The sequence below is a fragment of the Oncorhynchus kisutch genome, linkage group LG11 (genome assembly GCF_002021735.2).
Source record: "Oncorhynchus kisutch isolate 150728-3 linkage group LG11, Okis_V2, whole genome shotgun sequence".
NCBI classification, from domain to species: domain Eukaryota; kingdom Metazoa; phylum Chordata; class Actinopteri; order Salmoniformes; family Salmonidae; genus Oncorhynchus; species Oncorhynchus kisutch.
In genome coordinates this window covers 60,322,151-60,342,835 of record NC_034184.2, presented here as the reverse complement: position 1 = coordinate 60,342,835, position 20,685 = coordinate 60,322,151, and the positions used below count along the sequence as shown (strand labels likewise).

Sequence of the window (20,685 nt, the reverse complement as noted above, 5' to 3'; positions counted from 1 at the left end):
CTTCCTAGGAAGTAACATGTCAAAATACAGATTTTTTTGCACTTTAGCAAGCCTTTATTAATATAAAAAATCTGATTTATTGTATTTGTCACGCCTTGGTCTTAGTATTTTGTGTTTTCTTTAATTATTTGTTCAGGCCAGGGTGTGACATGGGGTTATTGTTTGTCTTATTGGGGTTTTTGTAGGCATTGGGATTGTGGTTGATTAGGGGTGTGTCTAGTATAGGCTTGGCTGCCTGAGGCGGTTCTCAATCAGAGTCAGGTGATTCTCGTTGTCTCGGATTGGGAACCGTATTTAGGTAGCCTGAGTTTCGCTTTGTATTTCGTGGGTGATTGTTCCTGTCTCTGTGTAGTGTTCACCAGATAGGCTGTATTAGGTTTCACGTTCCGTTTGTTGTTTTGTATTTATCAGTTATTTCATGTATCGTTCTGTTTTTCTTCATTAAAGAACATGAGTAACCACCACGCTGCATTTCGGTCCGACTCTCTTTCAACAAACGAAGAACGCCGTTACAGTATTATCCATGTGGTCTATATTAAAGGGCACTTCATTTAATATAACAGGCTTTTAAAATGCAATATTGTTGCACAATTTCTACTTAAAATAGGGGCGCAAAAGGTCTCTTGCATGGAATATTGTGAAATTAAGGATGTTCCTCAGTCATCAAAAGGACTTCTACCATATTCTTTAAAAGACGAACCTCTGATGTATTTAGATTTTACAGATCGTCCATAGAGAGTTGCCCTGAGAGCTGGTCCTTGTTTGACTTTATCCAATCAAAGTGAGTGAGGCTTGGCTCATTGATGCTCGGGCTGATCTCAGACCTGTGGCTCTTCTCGTCCCCTGTGTGCTCCTGATAAGTGAATGAATAGTGGCTGCACATTTCCTCCTTCCCCTCTCCTCTCCTGGTGTCAGTGGTTTTGGCCGACCCCCCGCCAACCCATGTGACAGGATACACATTGGCTGCATTAAGGGGGCAGCATTCATGTGTCTGTGTCACTGTTCTTCCATGAGAGACACCTGAATACACCACAGCCACAGCCAGATCCCTCTCTCCTCTCTGGTCTGTACAGCTACTTTACACCACCTTTTTCGTCCTGGGATAGCAAACCTTGCACTAGCTACGATGGCATCCAGTCCATCCCTCGCTGTGCTCCTGTGCCTTATGCATGCTCTCTGCTGCACTGCTGAGATAGGTATGTAGGGTTTTATTCCACTTTAATTGGTTTCATGCAATGGTTAAGCATTCTGTATAATGAAAGTGTTACAAATTATATTTGTTGATATGCTTTACCAATAAACAGAAGACAAGGTTGAGGCTGTTAGAAAGTAACAATATTTTTGTAGACTGGTAAGATATATATCCAGAATTTCTAGGTCCTTCAGTAAGTTTTGCTTCATTGGCAGACACTGCGAGATATATTGTGATGGAATCTATTCCAGGAGTCACGAGTGAACCATTTGACGAGCTGGATAACGTTTAGAATATTTTAAGGTGTTTTAGATGCTTTCAGATATAAATATTAAAGTGGCCTATTTTTTTGAGTGGCTTAAAAACACATGTATTTCAATTGTATTTACATACACTGCGAGTTCTTAAAAATGACTGAAAATAATTTGAACACTGTGAACAGGTATAACAACTGTAAGTACAGAAAATAATGTATATTTATATACACAGGCTTCTTATGCAACTTACTGTAGTTGGAACTAAAAAGTTGTGATTTTTATGTATTTTAAAATTACAGTTCCTGTACAATTAGACACAATGTCACAGTTCAATAGCGTTGCAGTGCTGTTTATGAGAACAGCTGTAAGAGCCTGAAAGAAGGATGAGACCTTGGATAGATCACTTCATTGTCCTTAGTTTCAAGTATCAATGTCACATGTGCAAGTACAGTGTAATGCCTTGCTTGAAAGCTCTAACCCCAACAATGCAGTTATCAATAACAATGTAATACTAAAAATAACAAGGTACTGTAGAACAAAAACAGATACAAAAAATAAGAAATAAGAAGAACCTTATCCCCCGTGCTGCAGACAGCAGCTCCTTCCTGATCTACAACCAGGATCACAACAAGTGTGTGGTGGCGGTGAGCGCCAGTCAAGTCACAGTGGCTCCCTGTGATCACACGTCCCAGAACCAGCAATTCCGCTGGGCCTCACAGTCTCGTCTCCTCAGCATCTCCCTGAAGCTCTGCCTGGGGGCTCAGGACCTGAAGGACTGGGTCAAGGTGCTGCTCTTCCCCTGTGATGAGAAGAGCGAGCTCCAGTACTGGCAGTGTAAGAACGAGACCCTGTTCGGCCTCAAAGACAAGGCGCTGCACTTAAACTATGGCAACCGCAACGAGAAGAATATGATGATCTACCAGGGATCTGGGTCTTGGAGCTGTTGGAAGATGTATGGTACTCAGAAAGACCTCTGCTCCAAGGGCTACCAAGGTAAGTAAGCTACAAGACACACTCACTGTTACTGGAGGTTGGAGATTGGAGGTAGGAATCAGAAGTGTAAGATGCTGTTGTCATAAACTTTCTTAAAGCCAGGGAATGAATGTCTGACCTGGGATGATTCATACTGTTAACAATGTATTTTTTTTCCTACTAGCACTGACTGATAGCTGATAGCTACTTTATTAAGGAAGAATGCACTATGATTGAGATACAGTATGTGGTTGTCCCGCCTAGCTATCCTACGATGAATGCACTGTAAGTCACTCTGGATAAGAGCATCTGCTACATTACAGAAATGTTAAATGTAACAAACTGTTTTGTCCCCTTCATCAGAGGTGTTCACACTAGGGGGGAATGCCTTTGGAAGTCCCTGCCAGTTCCCCTTTCAGTTTGGGGAGAAGTGGTATGCTGAGTGCACTCCGCAGGGGCGCTCAGATGGACAGCTCTGGTGCGCCACAGAGACAGATTACAATAAAGCCAAGAAGTGGGGCTTCTGTCCCTCGAAATGTGAGTCAAGCCTCGCAATTCATGCTATGTTTTTTGTCATTTACTGCCATTTTCCAGTGATCAGGAAAAGTGTCAGCAGGTGACACCTGTAAAAAATCATGAGCCGTATGTATCAAGCATCTCAGAATAGGAGTGCTGATTGAGGATCAGTTTGGCCTTTCAGATCAACATTAGAAGGACAAGAGGGGACCTGTTCCTGTATCAGCGCTCCTAGTCAGGGATGCTTTATGAATAAAGGTCAAATCAATTTGACTCATGGGAGTACACAACCCTCTAATATGAGTTGCCTACTCTATACTAGACTCTGATGAGTCTGTAAAAACAAGGCAAACGACCAGGGTTTAAAATGTGGGGACGGTATCCAATTCAAACAATGTCGTAACACCCTGCCAAGCCTGTGATAGGGACAGATTCCTCATTAAAACAGAGGCTACACATGGAATTTTTCCGTGACCTTGCTGGAGGTCAGGACTGGCCAGGTCAGAGCTGAAAGATCTGGTCTCTGACCTCCTGACAGAAAAACACAAACACATCCTCTAGTTCCCCTAGCTGTGGACGCAGCTCTGTTTCTCTTTACCCTTCCATCCTGACTGGAGCTCATTTCTGTGTTACCCCTGACACAGCTCCAAAACTGGGACAGGAAAAGGAAGGAAGCCCCCTTTCACTATAGTTCCTGGTGAACTGCCACCATAGTTACAGATATGAGGGGCAGTTCTGTCATGACAGAAAGTGATAGAGAAGAACAGAACACTATTTGATTCAGTTCTTGGACTGTTATTGATGCTTTCTTTTTCCCACCTTAAGTGTGTCCTAATGTTTCCGTGTCCCCCTCAGCGTCCTCAGGATGGGACAGTGACCCAGTGACAGGTGTCCTGTACCAGAGGAACACCCAGTCTGTGTTGACCTGGCACCAGGCGAGGAAGAGTTGCCAGCAGCAAGGAGCCGACCTGCTCAGTATAGTAGAGCTCCACGAGCAGACCTACATCTCAGGTATGTACAGTCAGACCTGGTCAGACCTACATCTCAGGTATGTACAGTCAGACCTGGTCAGACCTACATCTCTGGTATGTACAGTCAGACCTGGTCAGACCTACATCTGAGGTATGTACAGTCAGACCTGGTCAGACCTACATCTCTGGTATGTACAGTCAGACCTGGTCAGACCTACATCTGAGGTATGTACAGTCAGACCTGGTCAGACCTACATCTCTGGTATGTACAGTCCGACCTGGTCAGACCTACATCTGAGGTATGTACAGTCAGACCTGGTCAGACCTACATCTCAGGTATGTACAGTCAGACCTGGTCAGACCTACATCTGAGGTGTGTACAGTCAGACCTGGTCAGACCTACATCTGAGGTATGTACAGTCAGACCTGGCCAGACCTACATCTGAGGTATGTACAGTCAGACCTGGCCAGACCTACATCTGAGGTATGTACAGTCAGACCTGGCCAGAACTACATCTGAGGTATAGTCTAACCTGTTGTCCAAGGGAGGACTGGGACCAGGAACCAGCCCAGGCATTTCTGACACACCGGCCCGAAGATGGACCAGGGCATTTGCCCAAAGTGCGCTATGGCCAGTCTATTTTTTTACATTTTTAAAAAAAATGTCACCTTTATTTAACCAGGTAGGCCAGTTGAGAACAAGTTCTCATTTACAACTGTGACCTTGCCAAGATAAAGCAAAGCAGTGAGACAGAAACAACAACATAGAGTTACACATAAACAAACATACAGTCAATAACACAAAATAAAATAAAATAGAAAAATATATGCACAGTGAGTGCAAATGTAGAAGATTAGTGAGGTAGGCAATAAATAGTCCGAGAGGCAAAAAATAATACAATTTTCGCATTAACACTGGAGTGAAAGATGTGCACATGATGATGTGCAAGTAGAGATACTGAGGTGAAAAAGAGCAAGAGGGTAAGTAATACTATGGGGATGAGGTAGTCGGTTGTGCTATTTACAGATTGGCTGTGTACAGGTACAGTGATTGGTAAGCTGCTCAGACAGCTGATGCTTAAAGTTAGAGAGGGAGATATAAGACTCCAGCTTCAAAGATTTCTGCAATTCGTCCAGTCATTGGCAGCGGAGAACTGGAAGGAAAGGCGGCCAAAGGAAGTGTCGGTTTTGGGGATGACCAGTGCTTTTATACCTGCTGGAGCTCGTGCTACGGGTGGGTGCTGCTATGGTGACCAGTGAGCTGGCTATTTTGTAAATTAAATTGCCAAAGTCAAGGATCGTTAGGATAGTCAGTTTTACGAGGGTATGTTTGGCAGCATGAGTGAAACAGGCTTTGGTGCGAAAAAGGAAGCCGATTCTAGATTTAATTTTGGATCGGAGATGTTCAATGTGAGTCTGGAAAGAGGGTTTACAGTCTAACCAGATACCTAGGTATTTGTAGTTGTCCACATGTTCTAGGACAGAACCGTCCAGAGTAGTGATGCTGGTCGGGCGGGAGGGTGCAGGCAGCAATCGGTTGAAGAACATGCACTTAGTTTTAGTAGCATTTAAAAGCAGTTGGAGGCCACGGAAGACGTGTTGTATAGCATTGAAGCTCGTTTGGAGGTTTGTTAGCACAGTGTCCAAAGAAGGGCCAGATGTAAACAGAATGGTAGTCTAACCTACAACCTTCAATGTAGACCTATGTAGTCCTACAATGCAGTCTAACCTACAACCTCACCTTGATTTAGAGATAAATCAATCTGATACATTCAATTCCTTATTAAGAATATTACATTACTCTCGTGGATGTATTGTGATGCTTTTTATTAATGCAGGGTTGACCAATATCCTGGGCACATCTCTGTGGATTGGACTGAATAGCCTAGACTTTGAGGCTGGATGGCAGTGGAGCAATGGAAACCCATTCAGATATTTAAACTGGGCCCCAGGTGAGTGCAACTGCATGCAACACATCATACTATACTTTACAGCCTAGGGAACAACTGAGGTTGTCCAAGTATGTTATGACTTCCAATGTTGCAGGAAAACAATTAATAAACACATGGGTCAATATTTACAAAAGGACATCCATCAACTGAACCCGGGCTCAGCTGTGCAACCCTGAATGCTGGCAAGGCCTCGAAATGGGAGACCAATGAATGTTCCAAGAAGCTGGGATATATCTGTCGCAAAGGAAACTCCACTACTCTGGCCTCTGCCCCTATAGGTAAGAGTTGAATCATACAGTACATAACAGTCATGACCTACACACAATTTTTGACTTAGTTCAAATGCCATGCAACACAAGGTTAACAACACCAGGTCAGGTTGTGTAGGGTAGGGTAAACTGAACATTTATATATTAGTGCCAAACTTCACTAAGTGTCTCAGAGTAGGAGTGCTGAACTAGTGTCAGTTTAGCTTTTTAGATTATAATGAATAAGGTTACATGGACAGAGCGGGCTGATACTAGATCAGCACTCTCACCCCGAGATAGATTATGAATACGGACCCAGAGGTTGTTTGGGTCAAACAGATAAAACATTACAGTCTACCACTTTCTGGACATTCTACCTTCTCTCTGACTATTGAACTTTGACCCCCCTCAGTAGGAAAAGATCAGCCCACCTTCTGCACCAGTCACTGGATTCCCTATGCAGGCCACTGCTACTACCTACAACGTACCAAGAAGATGTGGAGGGATGCCCTGGCCGCCTGCCACAAAGATGGAGGGGACCTGGCCAGCATCCACAACATAGAAGAACAAAGCTTCATCATATCTCAGTCAGGATATAGTGAGTACACTATCCATGTTGTAGCTACAATTACCTCTATATCTGATAGATCTGTTATGCACTTCAATGATCTTTCTCATGGGTTGTCATTTCTATCAGTTTTGAAAACCATTCTGAGATGTGTCCCAATAAAAGTCTGGGTATTTGAATTGACAAAGAGTTGATGTTTAAAAAGCATGCGGATGAGCTAGTTAAAAAGGTATTTAAAAAAAATAGATCTGGCTTCTCCCTAAATAGCAGGCAGCAGATTGTACCGTCAATATTCCTGCCCGCTCTTGACTATGGTGACACCATTTACCAGATTGCAGAAGCCACTAGTCTTAAACGTTTGGATGCCGTCTACCATAATTTCCTTCACTTTATCACAGGTGACAATTTTAATACTCACCACTGCATCCTGTATCAAAACGTTGGCTGGTCCTCATTGAAGTCCTGTAGATCACTTCATTACTCCCTTTTTATTTACAACGTTCCACTACACAAGCTTCTAATTTACCTAACTTTGTCGCTAAGGTATAAAAGAATAGGCGACCAAACCCATCACAGTGTTGTTGAAATCTTGAGGCCTCTAAGATCTCTACCTATTTTGGTAAATCCTCCTTTAGCTTTAGTGCCCCCCATTGTTGGAATAACCTGCAAAATTCCTTGCATCTTGATTTGCTGGTTCCTGCTAAATTATAATAATGTCACCTCAGTCAATTTGATCAGCCAAAGGCAACGATAAGTATATCAGGTGTTTATCACTGTCTTCCTGGCTCTGACTCTTAATGTCCTTCTGCTTGACTTCAGCGGCCACAGATGAGCTGTGGATCGGCCTGAACGACCAAAGGAACGCGCTGCTGTTTGAGTGGACCGACCGATCCCATGTGACATTCAGCCACTGGCAGACAGGGGAGCCCTCCCATGGTGCCAACCTCCAGGAGGACTGTGTCCTGATCAGAGGAAAGGTAACATTCACATTGGTCCCTCAATGGACAGACTAGGTTCATGCTAATGCTAACACTAACGCTAGCTAAATGCTTACACCACAGATTTTGTATAACTAACCTTAACACTCGCTATATGCTAGTGCTAGGTAAATGCTGACGCTAGATAAATGCGAACACTAGCTGAATGCTACGGCTAACAATGGCAATGATGACAACGTTTAACATTGGTGTCAACGCAGTAATAAATGTGGTATTGTGACAATGTGGACTCCATATTCTCTCACAGGATGGGAAGTGGGCTGATAATTTGTGTGAGAAGACCTACGGGTACATGTGTAAGAAAAAGGCCTCCACCAAACCGGTGGCAGGTGCCCCAGAGGAAGATAGTCCAGGATGTAAGCTGGTGAGTGAGGTCATTTCCTGTTTGTTGAAAGGGAGAGTACAGTAACTAATGAATACAGAATTATATCACATGAAATGGAAGCTTGAAAAAGATTCTAGATAAGGACTAGAATGGTGTCATCTTGACTGACAAAGATCCACCAGTAGGAGGATAATTGTTTCTGTATTTTTGTCATCAAGGGCTGGATCCGGTATGGTTCTTACTGCTACAACGTTGGATCAGAAACCAAAACATTTGATGAGGCCAAGCAGACCTGCCAGCGGAGTGACTCAATCCTGGTGGAAGTGGCTGACAGGTACGGTATCACATCATGACCATTTTATAAGGATAAGATATATTTGACTCACTTATTTGATTCATATCCTGGACAAGATAAATAGTCAGATAACAGATTGAACGTGTGTGTGTTTGTTGGTTGGTTTGTAGGTATGAAAATGCCTTCCTGGTCAGTTTGGTGGGTTTGAGGCCGGAGAAGTACTTCTGGACTGGACTTTCCAACATGGCGGATATAGACACGTTCAAGTGGACTTCCAGTTCGGAGGTCAAGTTCACCCACTTCAACGTGGGCATGCCAGGTACAGTGTCCTTTTCCCACAATGGTGATTGATTGTAGCAACTGATGATCGATTGTGTCACGAATGTCGTCAGGGAAATGACCGGACCAAGGTGCAGCGTGGTGAGCGTACATTTATTTTTATTATGAATGTCACCAACAAAAACAAGAAACAACAATACGAACGTGAAGCTTACTAGGGCTATACAGGCCACTACCAAAGTCAACTACCCACAACTAAGGTGGCAAAACAGGCTGCCTAAGTATAATTTCCAATCAGAGACAACGATAGACAGCTGTCCCTGATTGAGAACCAAACCCAGCCAAAACATAGAAACAGAATACATAGAAATAAAGAAACTAGAATGCCCACACTAGTCACACCCTGGCCTAACCAAATTAGAGAATAGAAGCCTCTCTATGCCCCCCCCCCCCCCCCCCCCAAAGGTGCGGACTCCCGCCGCAAAACCTGACTCTATAGGGGAGGGTCCGGGTGGGCATCTACTTTGGTGGCGGCTCTGGTACGGGACGCAGACCCCGCTCCACCTCTGTCTCCCCCCACTTTGGTGGCGCCTCTGGACTGGGGACCCTCGCTGCAGGCCCCGGACTGGGGACCCGCGCTGCAGGCCAAGGACTGGGGACCCTCGCTGGCAGCTCCGGACTGGAGGCCGTCACTAGAGGCTCCGGACTGGAGACAGTCGCTGGAGGCTTCGTGCAATGAATCGTCACTGGAGGCTTCGTGCCATGGATCGTCACTGGAGGCTTCATACCATGGATCACCACTGGAGGCTTCGTGCCATGGATCATCACTGGAGGCTTTGTGCCATGGATCATCACTGGAGTGAGGAGACGTACAGGCAGCCTGGTGTGTGGAGCTCACCAGGCTGGACTCAGCAGGCTGGGGAACATACAGGAGGCCTGGTTCTGGGAGCAGGCACAGGACTCACCAGGCTGGGGAGACATACTGCAGGCACCGGATACACTGGGCCGTGGAGGCGCACTGGAGTTCTCGAGCGTAGAGCCGGCACAACCCGTCCTGGCTGGATGGTTACTTTCGCTCGGCAACTGCGGGGTGCTAGCACAGGACACACTGGGCTGTGCAGATGCACCGGAGACACAGTGCGCAGAGCCGGCACCATCCGTCCTGGCTGTATGCCCACTCTAGCCCGGCCGATGCGGGGAGCTGGAATATAGCACACCGGGCTATGAGTGCGCACTGGAGACACCGTACGCATCACTGCATAACACGGTGCCTGACCAGTCACACTCTCCCCACGGTAAGCACGGGGAGTTGGCTCAGGTCTCCAACCTGACTCAGCCAATCTCCTCGTGTGCTCCCCCACAATTTTTGGGGGGGCTGCCTCTCGTGCCTGCTCCGCTGTGCAAACTCCTCGTATTGTCGCCGCTCTGCTTTCGCCGCCTCTATCTCCTCCCTTGGACACCAATACTCTCCAGCCTTTGCCCAGAAATAAAGAAACTAGGATGCCCAACCTAGTCACACCCTGGCCTAACCAAAATAGAGAATAAAAGCCTATCTACGGCCAGGGCGTGACAGATTGTAGCAGGAACTGTCATTGGTATGACGACGGCGGTATTAGAGGACTACTTTCTGCCACACCTTAACTGCATGGCAAATGTTGGAACCAAATTAAACTACTCAATTTTTCTCAACTTTCTGTGTGTTTGAAAAAAGACAGAAAACAAGGCTGCGTAGCTATGACAACTGGAATGTTTGCGGGACTGTGGGATGTGGTCAGCTGCAGCAACAAGGAGAAGTACATCTGTAAGAAAATGGCGGAGGGCGTCACATCAACAATGACCCCTCCCACCACCCCGGCACTGAGCTGTCCTTCTGGGTGGTCACCTGCTGCTAAAAGGAATGTCTGTTACAAGGTACAGTTGGGGAACATGCTGTACATGTTCTGTATGTGAAACAAACACTTTGATCAGTGAATTTAAGTGAATAGTTATTGTTTTTATCAATAATTTAATCAATGAGCATGAAATCATTGATAATCCTTTATTTTAATAATTAATTAATAATTCATCAATAATAATTTTCTCTCCCCTCAATAAGCTTCACAGAAAAGAGACTGAAAACAAGAAGTCATGGTCAGAGGCGCGGGAATTCTGCAAGGCCATTGGTGGGGATCTGATGAGCATTCACAGTGCCACAGACCTGAACGGCTCTCCGTAAGTTATCCTCATAACTGTCTCTGTTTTCATGAGTATCAGTCAAAACCAGTGTGGTCCTATTAACCACTGTCTGTGGTTGAAGTCAAAATCATTCTCTCTGTTCAGGTATCATTCCTCTGATGCAGCCTGGATTGGCCTCAGCAATCTGGATCCCTCCGCAGGTTTCGTCTGGGCTGACGGATCAGCAGTGAGTAGCCTGCCACCTCATCTTTGCTGTGATATTCCTTCTCCTTAGAAGTAGTTTATTACTCACTACTCTTGTTTCAATCATTGATTTGCAGTCATTGTCTTTAAAGGGAATGAAAGTTCATACAGTACTATGGTGTTCATATAAGAAGAGCCTCAGCCTGAGGCTAATATGGACACCATACAATGCTACTGTGTAACATTATTCCGATGTTGTTCTCCAGTTCAGCTATGAGAATTGGGGATTTGGAGAACCAAACAACTACAACGATAACGAAAAATGCGCAGAGGTCCAGTTTTACTACGGACGCCACTGGAATGATCGACACTGTGATGCCTACAATGACTGGATTTGCGAGATTCGCAAAGGTACAGTAGACCATATCTGGAGCACTGACTTCACCGGCCACTGGGCACAGACGTCAATTCAACATCTATTCCACGTTGGTTCAACGCCATTTCATTGAAATGACGTTTAAACAACATTGATTCAACCAGTGTGTGTGCCCAATGGGCATGCAGTTCATGTCAGTCATGAAACTATTCATGAACATAGAATTTTGACCCTCAACCTTGCAGATGTGCTCACCCAAACCTTTTTTGGTATCCACAGGGGTTACCCCAAAGCCCCATCCCACTCAAGTTGAGCCAGGTAATGCATAGGATCTTAGGAATATGTCCAGTTTCCTGTTTCTCATTCCTCCACTTCCTGTCTCCACTTCCTCCTTCTCACTATCCCTGCTCTCCTTCAAGCTCTTGGCCTTTCCCTTAAGTTAAATGAATCACTGCACATAATGTATAGCACACCTTCTTCGATCATTTAGTTTGCGAAGCATAGTTCAACACAAACACTAAGAGAAAATGTACTCTGTGAAAATGTACTATTAAAAATGCCTAACAGGAAATGTACTCCTTTTTTACATGCCTTTTCAGTGTACAACACTACAAAGGACGGCTGGATTGAGTACAACGACACTCAGTATTTCTTCAACACTGAGAATCTCCCCATGGACGAGGCGAGAGAATTCTGTAAAAAGAACTTTGGTGATCTGGTGGTCATTACTGCAGAGAGCGAGAGGAAGTTTATATGGAAACAGGTAGACGCTTCTATACTGAACAAAAATATAAATGCAACATGAAAAAATGTCAGTTCATATACAGTACCAGTCAAATGTTTGGACACTTTTTCTTTATTTTTACTATTTTCTACATAATAGAATAATAGTATACACATCACTACTATGAAATAACACATATGGAATCATGTAGTAACCAAAAAAGTGTTAAACAAATCCAAATATATTTTATATTTGAGATTCTTTAAAGTGGCCACCTTTTGCCTTGATGACAGCTTTGCACACTCTTGGCATTCTCTCAACCAGCTTCACCTGGAACGCTTTTCCAAGTCTTGAAGGAGGTCCCAGATATGCTGAGAACTTGTTGGCTGTGTTTCCTTCACTCTGTGGTCCAACTCATCCCAAACCATCTCAATTGGGTTGAGGTCGGGTGATTGTGGAGGCCAGGTCATCTGATGCAGCACTCCATCCCTCTCCTTCTTGGTCAAATAGCCCTTACACAACCTGGAGGAGTGTTTTGGGTCATTGTTCTGTTGAAAAACAAATGAGAGTCCCACTAAGCGCAAACCAGATGAGATGGCGTATCGCTGCAGAATGCTGTGGTAGCCATGCTGGTTGAGTGTGCCTTGAATTCTAAATAAATAACCAACAGTGTCATCAACAAAGTACCATTACACCTCCCCCTCCATGCTTCATGCTGGGAACCACACATATGAGGATCATCCGTTCACATACTCTGCGTCTCACAAAGATACGGCGGTTGGTCTCATCAGACCAAAGGACAGATTTCCACCGGTCTAATGACCATTGCTTGTGTTTCTTGGCCCAAATCAATCTCTTCTTATTATTATTGTCCTTTAGTAGTGGTTTCTTTGTAGTAATTCTACCATGAAGGCCTGATTCACACAGTCTCCTCTGAACAGTTGATGTTGAGATGTGTCTGTTACTTGAACTCTGTGAAGCATTTATTTGGACAAAAATTTATTTTCCGAATTGACTGTCTATCATGTCGTAAAGTAATGATGGACTGTCGTTTCTCTTTGGTTATTTGAGCTGTTCTTGCCATAATACTTACTTGTTTTTTTACCAAATAGGGCTATCTTCTGTATACCACCCCTACCTTGTCACAACACAACTGATTAGCTCAAATGTATTAATTAAGAAGGAAATAAATTCCACATCTGAACTTGTTACAAGGCACACCTCGTTAATTGAAATGCATCCCAGGTGACTACCTCATGAAGCTGGTTGAGAGAATGACAACAGTGTGCAAAGATGTCATCAAGGCAAAGGGTGGCTACTTTGAAGAATCTCAAATATAAAATATATTTAGATTTGTTTAAAACTTTTTTGGTTACTACATGATTCCATATGTGTTATTTCATATGTGTTGATGTCTTCACTATTATTCAAAAAGTAGAAAACAGTAAAAATAAAGAAAAACCCTTGAATGAGTAGGTGTGTCCAAACTTGACTGGTACTGTAAGTAAATCTGTCGATTAAATACATGAATTAGGCCCTAATCTATGGATTTCACATCACTGGGAATACTGATTTGAATCTATTGGTCACAGATACCTTGAAAAAATGTAGGGGCGTGGATCAGAATACCAGTCAGTATCTGGTGTGCCCACCATTTGCCTCATGCAGCATGACGCATTTCCTTCGCATAGAGGTGATCAGGCTGATGGAATGTTGTCCCATTCCTCTTCAATGGCTGTGCGAAGTTGCTGGATATTGGCAAGAACTGGAACTGGCTGTTGAACAAGTTGATCCAGAGCATCCCAAACATGCTCAAATGGTGACATAACTGGTGAGTATGTAGGCCATGGAAGAACTGGGACATTTTCAGCTTCCAGGAATTGTGTACAGATCCTTGCAACATTGGGCCTTGCATTATCATGCTGAAACATGAGGTGATGGGCCTCAGGATATCGTCACAGTCTATAAAATGCAATTGTGTTCGTTGTCTGTAGCTTATGCCTGCCCATACCATAATAAACCCGCCGCCACCATAGTGCACTCTCTTCACATTGTTGTCTCACCCACAAGACGCCATACACGTAGTCTGCAGTTGTGACGTCGGTTGGACGTCATTCTCTAAAATGACATTGGAGGCGGCATATTGTAGAGAACTGAATATTCAATGATCTGGCAACAGCTCTGGTGAACATTCCTGGAGTCAGCATGCTAATTGCACGTTCCCTCAAAACTTGAGACATCTGTGGCATTGGGTTGTATGACAAAACTGCACATTTTAGAGTGGCCTTTTCATTGTCCCCACCACAAGGTGCACCTGTATAATGATCACACTGTTTGATCAGCTTCTTGATATGCCACACCTACCTGGTGGATGGATTATCTTGACAAAGGAGAAATGCTCACTAACAGGGATGTAAACAAATGTGTACACTAAAATTGAGAGAAATAAGCTTTTTTGTACGTTGCTGAACATTTCTGGGATCTTTTATTTCAGCTCATGAAACATGAGACCAAAACTTTACATGTTGTGTTTATATTTGTGTATATGCAGTCCTGTGATGTCTGAAAAGCTTTGGTTCTTGGGATCTGATAAAGAGAGGATTTTACACAGGATGACAGGATGACAACAAGTGTCACTGAAATGTTCAATCTAGAAATGGTTGTTTCCTCAAAGAGTTGCAACTTTTTTCCAGATATCTAGAGGATCCGAGGGACAATATTACATTGGAATGACCGTTGGTTTGGATAAGTCTTTTAGGTATGTAAAATGACTGTTGACTGTTGCCTGGACATTTAAAACAACCTGAAGTCCTACCACCTCTTTTCAGAGATATTTGTGCATGAGCATGTTTTGTTTGTCACAGTCCAGTGAACATGCCTGAAATCTGTGCTTCTCTGCCGAGTGGAGAAACGTGTGCTTTCAAGGTGTGTAGTTGATTGAATAGATGCTCACAGTTCAGACTGGGTTTGTGTACTGTATGTTTCAGCTGGTTGGATGGGTCTCCTGTTGTGTTTACCGCGTGGGATCAAAACGAACCCAACTTCGCCAACAACGATGAGAACTGTGTGACAATATACAAGAGTATGGGTACGTCTAATTCCAGAGGGATTTAGCAGTTATGCTCTCGTTACAGTGTTGTCATACTGCAACGTCCATGGGACTTTCACTAACATTCAGGGGACGCTCCCAGGATGTCATTTTGTAAGCTGGGTCTATATCGGGTTGTGTCTCTTTGTTTCTCTGCATCTCTAGGGTACTGGAATGACATCAACTGTGGCGTAGAGCTGGCCTCCATTTGTAAAAGAACCACCAGTTTCACTAACACGACCATGGCCCCCACCACTGTACCCAAGGGAGGTTGTGTCCCAGAATGGATTGCTTTCCAGGGGAAGGTAACTGCTACACTACTACAGTACCACCACCACATACTATAAAATCATACCGTAGGCTACATACTGTATAACTGTATGGTGCACCAGGAGAGAAAACCTCACACAAACTACTTTCCTTATCATGTGTCAAGGAAAAAAATCAAGTCCCGAGTGATGATGTGTGTGTGGAGAGTTGAGTCATTGCCTCCATCCCAAATGGCACCTTATTCCCCTCATAGTGCACTACTATGATGCATCATGTTTCCACAGTGCTACAAATTCATTGGAGACAGTGATAAGAAGCCGTGGCAGGAGGCCAGAACCTACTGCATTAACCAGGGAGGGAACCTGGCCTCTGTCCTCAGCGAGAAAGAGCAAGGTGGGTGAGAAGTCTATCCCTTTACACCTCACTGCTAAAGCTACCTGAGACATTGGCATTGCCCAAGGTAGAATGAAATAGAATGAACATTGAAATTCTCTAAAAGTAATTTAGCATAAAACCATGCTATTAAAATTCTGTCAAATTTTGTGTGTTCAATTATATTGAGGATTTGTGCAATTATAAGCATGCAACAAGAAATCTTATAGACATTGGTTAACAAATAATTGAAATGCTAACCAATGGAACAGGGGTTGATAAATATTTTTATGTAAACAGTATATATGGATTCACTTGCTGACTCTTCATTGTTCTGACTGGTCTTCCTCCCAGCATTCCTTACCACCCAGATGCTTGGGAATCCCCAGGACATTTGGATAGGTCTGAACGACATCAACTGGGAGATGCGCTTCCTATGGACGGAGGGGAGAGGGGTTTCCTATACCAACTGGGCAAAAGGGCATCCAACGTCAGTGCCAGACGGACGATATTCATTTATGGAAGAGGTACAAGACTTACAGTAAAAATAACTGTTTGCTGAACACAGATTAAGTGACTTCCTGGAAACAGATTAAAAATGGTTCTGAATAGAGAATCCCCCTTGAAAGTAGGTAGACTAAAATCTACTTTCAAGGAAGATTCTTTATTGAGAATTATTTTTAATCCAGAACTGCGCCTTCAATCTGGGTTTGGGAACCTTTACATGTTAGGCTTTGGGATTTTGATTGACTTATTGTCAATCAATCCAAATGCAAAACGGCTTTAACCAGTCAAATGAGAATTCTGAAGAGGGATCTAACCTTTTCATCTCCTTCCCAATCTCTCTTCCAGGTGTTTGACTGTGTGGTTCTGGTGGGCAGCTCTCAAAAACAGACAGGAATGTGGAAGGTTGAGGACTGCTTAGTATCCCGTGGTTTCATCTGCAAAAGGAATATTGGTGAGAAGAAGCCATAGTTCAGTGAGGCAGCTCTAGGTTTGCAAAATTCCAGTAACTTTCTCAAAATCCCCAGGTTTTCCAGAAATCCGTGAATCCTCCAAGCAGCATTTCTGGAGAACCTCCAGAAATCGACAACCCTAGTGAGGCTGTTCAAATCCAATTCTTCGGTGTGTGGTCCAATAGAGTATCCCTCTTTAGGTTCCCCTCCAACAAGTCTCCTTTGGTTTCAGATTCTCAGATTGTGGTCCCTGCCACCACAGAGTCAACGAAGACGTTCTACAAGCTGGGAAATGACTCCTTCAAACTGGTGGTCCAGAAGATGAACTGGGACGAGGCCCAGAGGCAATGTAAAGCAGACGATGCAGAGATGGCTAGCATCCTGAACCCCATCACCCAGGCCTTCATCACAATGCAGATCCAAAAATACAATGGGCCCGTGTGGATTGGCCTCAACAACAATTTGGTAAAAGAGGAGGAAAGTGGGACACCTAGTCAGTTGTCCAGCTGAATGTATTTAACTGAAATGTGTCTTCTGCATTTAACCCAACCCCTCTGAATCAGAGAGGTGCCTTAATCGACATCCACGGAACCTGGGAGTTAACTGCCTTGCTCGGGCGCAGAGCAACAGATTTGTACCTTGTCAGTAACCTACCGGTTACTGGTCCAACGCTCTAACCGCTAGCCTGCTATGGTACTGACATTGCTCTATGCCAATCATTTGGGTTACAGAGACTAAATATTCTAAACAATATGTTGATCAGACTAATTATAATTATGGAGCTTTGTGATCTTGGGGCGGCAGTGTAGCCTAGTGGTTAGAGCGTTGGACTCATAACCGAAAGGTTGCAAGATCGACTCCCCGAGATGACAAGGTATAAATCTGTTATCTGCCCCTGAACAAGGCAGTTAACCCACTATTCCTAGGACGTCAATGAAAATAAGAATTTGTTCTTAACTGACTTGCATAGTTAAATAAATGTACAATCTTAAAATTCATTTTTACAAGTCACAGCATGTAAAAAAATGACCTAGTTTTTAGGACTCTGGCTTTGGTTTAAGAGCTAGTGTAGCTCCAAAGAGGACTTAGCATTGATATGATCTCCCACTGTTATCCATTGGATCTCCTACTCTGACGTGTTAATTTAAGAAACCAAAGCGGTTTTGTGTTTTTAAACCTGTAAGTTTTCAGCTGGACCTTGCCCCCATTGTGTTTTGTTGTCTTTGTCTCTGTCTCTCAGACTGAAGGGCATTTTAAGTGGGTGGATAACTGGCCTCTATCTTACACCAAATGGGGTGAAGATGAGCCAAAGAACAATATGGCCTGTGTTTACATGGATACAGACGCCAAGTGGAAGACAGGCGACTGTAGTAACACCTACTCCTCACTGTGCAAGAGATCACCAGGTCAGACAAGGCCTTTACTCCATTTACCCACAATGTCTGTGTTTAATGCTTGATCAATCCAAAAGTGTGTCTTTTAAAAGTGTTGTATGCAGTAATGTATCAGTTTTGCCGACATTGACCATATACATCTCATGTACATCAACTTCAGTATGTGAACTTCTCTGGCCTCTTTTAAAGACATAGCCCCCAGCCAGCCCCCTCAGCTCCCTGGCAACTGCCCCCAGCCCAAGAAACGCAAGACGTGGGTTCCCTTCAGGGGTTACTGCTACGCCTTCCTCAACTCTGTGGTGGACAACTGGGCCCACGCCACTGTGGAATGTCTCCGAATGGGTACACACTTCACCTCCTTTATACCAACTGTCATTCAGACCACAATGGAATAGCGTCCCAAACGGCATGTAGTACACTACATAGGAAATGGGGTGCTATTTGAGACATACCCAATGTCTTAATTGAATGTAGAGCATATGAACATATTCATGAATTGAATGCAAGAAATTCAAAGTGATTGATGGTGATGATGATGAATACGTGTAGTAAGTTTCTCTGACAACAGGAGCATCCCTGGTGAGTGTCGAGGATCCCTTGGAGGCCAGCTTCATCCAGAAGAACCTTGAGCTACTGCAGGACGGATCCAAGTCATTCTGGATTGGCATGCACAAGAGCCACGAAGGTCAGTACCTACAGTTACAAAATTCAGCGACATTTACCCAAATTCCCAAACAGGATTTCTGGAAAACCAAGGAATTCAGGAAAAATTACCGGACAATTACCGGAATTACCCGAATTTGGCAAGTACAGTACCTTGCAATTCTAAGATTATGTCCCAATTTCACAACCAATGGAGTAAATGCCTTGTCTGACCTGGTGATCTCCACAGTGGCGTGGGCCCAGTTGTCCACCACAGAATTGAGGAAGGCATAGCAGTAACCCCTGAAGGGAACCCACGTCTTGCGTTTCTTCACAACCATGTTTATCGATTTATAGTTGTTCAATGGCAATGAATCACCCATGTCAAAGGATATAGGTTTGACCCATTGTTCTTGTTCCAGGTGACTGGATGTGGATTGACAACAGTGTGGTGGACTATACCAACTGGAAACAAGGGATGCCAAAGAGTGGAGAACAATGTGTGGAGATCCAGTCTGATAGTGGTCTGTGGAGCACTAACAGCTGCAACCGGTACAAGTCGTACATCTGCAAAACAGCCAAAGGTGAGTCGGACTCAGCTGACAGATTCAAGTATTTAAGATGGGATGATATCAGTGTCATTATTCAAGAAATCCTGTGTTTGTTGTATCAGCTTAGAATTGTCTTGCAATTATGTTTTATGAACAACTTTATCTCTTTCTTTTGCAGTCATCACACCAACAGAGAAGCAACCAGTTGCTGGTGAGTATCTCACAGCAGATATAATTGGTTAGCGTAAAGAATGAAACATTTGATCAGTTTTGACAGTCAAATCAATGCTTTTCTTGCTCCAGGGCATAGTCCTGGGATCAGTTTCCCCTCACCCAATCCATAACCATTAGTGGAGAAAATGCAAAACTGATCCAAGATCAGCGTCTAGGGGCAACTTCACTCTACTCCACATGTCTGAACATTATATAGGGCCTAAAACCAATCCCACCAATAATTTTGCCAATAACACTGTGACTTCCTTTCTTCTAGCTCCCCTAGTGGAGGAAGCTCCCCATGGTTATGCCGGCATCGCTGTGGCAGTCGTCTTGGTGATAATCACAGTGGTAGGACTCGGAGCCTTCCTACTCCGCAAACGGATACCTACCCCCGTCCTGGGAGAGTGTACTTTCGACAACACCTTGTACTTCAACAACCCTATCCGCCCAACAGCCACTGTGGACACCAAGGGCCTGGTGGCCAACATAGAGCAGAACGAAACAGCTTAGACAGGACACAAAGAACCACCAACAAGTGAAAACACTTTTGAGACAAGTTTTGATATGAAAAATACCCCAAAAGCATGCTGCTGGTGTTAAGGCCTACCCATTCTGAGATTGCAACTAAATCTGAAACCATTCACGTACTATCTTTGTTAATTTTCTTGCTCTGTAAATAATGGGTGAAAATTATATGCACTTTGTGCATATCAGCATCAGTTGTCAAGGATACAGTCCAGATGTACAGCTAAGATTGCATATGCAACCCCTGCACAAATTATAGAATCAACAACAGTCATTTTGTTTGGTTTAGAGGAGCCTTGTATAGATTTATTTGGTGAAACTAAAGTTCAAAATACAACCACTGTACTTTGCTTTGTTTTTGCCAAGTTATATTGTAAATATATGCTCAAAGAGAGAGAAATAAAGTTTTGAAACAAATGTCTTTGACCTTATACTCTTACTCACACTTCTCACACATTGCATGCTAAATCAATACATACTGAATCCAGGTGCATTTAGGGGGTTAATACACAATTTCTGGAACTATATACAGTAATTGAGGTACACTTAAACACAGCTATCATCACTAAGAGGCAGATTAAAGAGGTTATTGGGTCGTTCCACCAATTCGGTGACTTTTAAGAAGTGTGACATGGTCCCA

The 20,685-nt window shown here is 43.8% G+C and overlaps 1 protein-coding gene across 2 annotated transcripts; it reads left to right on the top strand.

The window, feature by feature from the left end:
- Positions 1 to 998: 998 nt before the first annotated feature.
- On the top strand, positions 999 to 20,462 carry LOC109899493 (macrophage mannose receptor 1). Of its 2 annotated transcripts, none has more exons than XM_031835990.1 (30): positions 999 to 1,196; positions 2,041 to 2,442; positions 2,785 to 2,958; positions 3,793 to 3,948; positions 5,747 to 5,860; positions 5,995 to 6,138; positions 6,524 to 6,706; positions 7,496 to 7,653; positions 7,922 to 8,038; positions 8,218 to 8,333; positions 8,465 to 8,613; positions 10,285 to 10,484; positions 10,669 to 10,784; positions 10,893 to 10,974; positions 11,198 to 11,342; positions 11,587 to 11,625; positions 11,907 to 12,070; positions 14,725 to 14,789; positions 15,019 to 15,119; positions 15,285 to 15,424; positions 15,674 to 15,782; positions 16,116 to 16,288; positions 16,614 to 16,719; positions 16,950 to 17,182; positions 17,958 to 18,123; positions 18,301 to 18,453; positions 18,680 to 18,796; positions 19,176 to 19,337; positions 19,483 to 19,515; positions 19,795 to 20,462. In XM_031835990.1, exons 1-30 carry the CDS (start codon positions 1,127 to 1,129, stop codon positions 20,028 to 20,030), a joined length of 4,323 nt encoding a protein of 1,440 aa, XP_031691850.1. In that variant the 5' UTR covers positions 999 to 1,126; the 3' UTR covers positions 20,031 to 20,462. The 2 variants fall into 2 exon arrangements, with proteins under 2 accessions (XP_031691850.1, XP_031691849.1); XM_031835989.1 differs by having other exon boundaries at positions 6,521 to 6,706.
- The last annotated feature ends 223 nt before the right edge of the window (positions 20,463 to 20,685 follow it).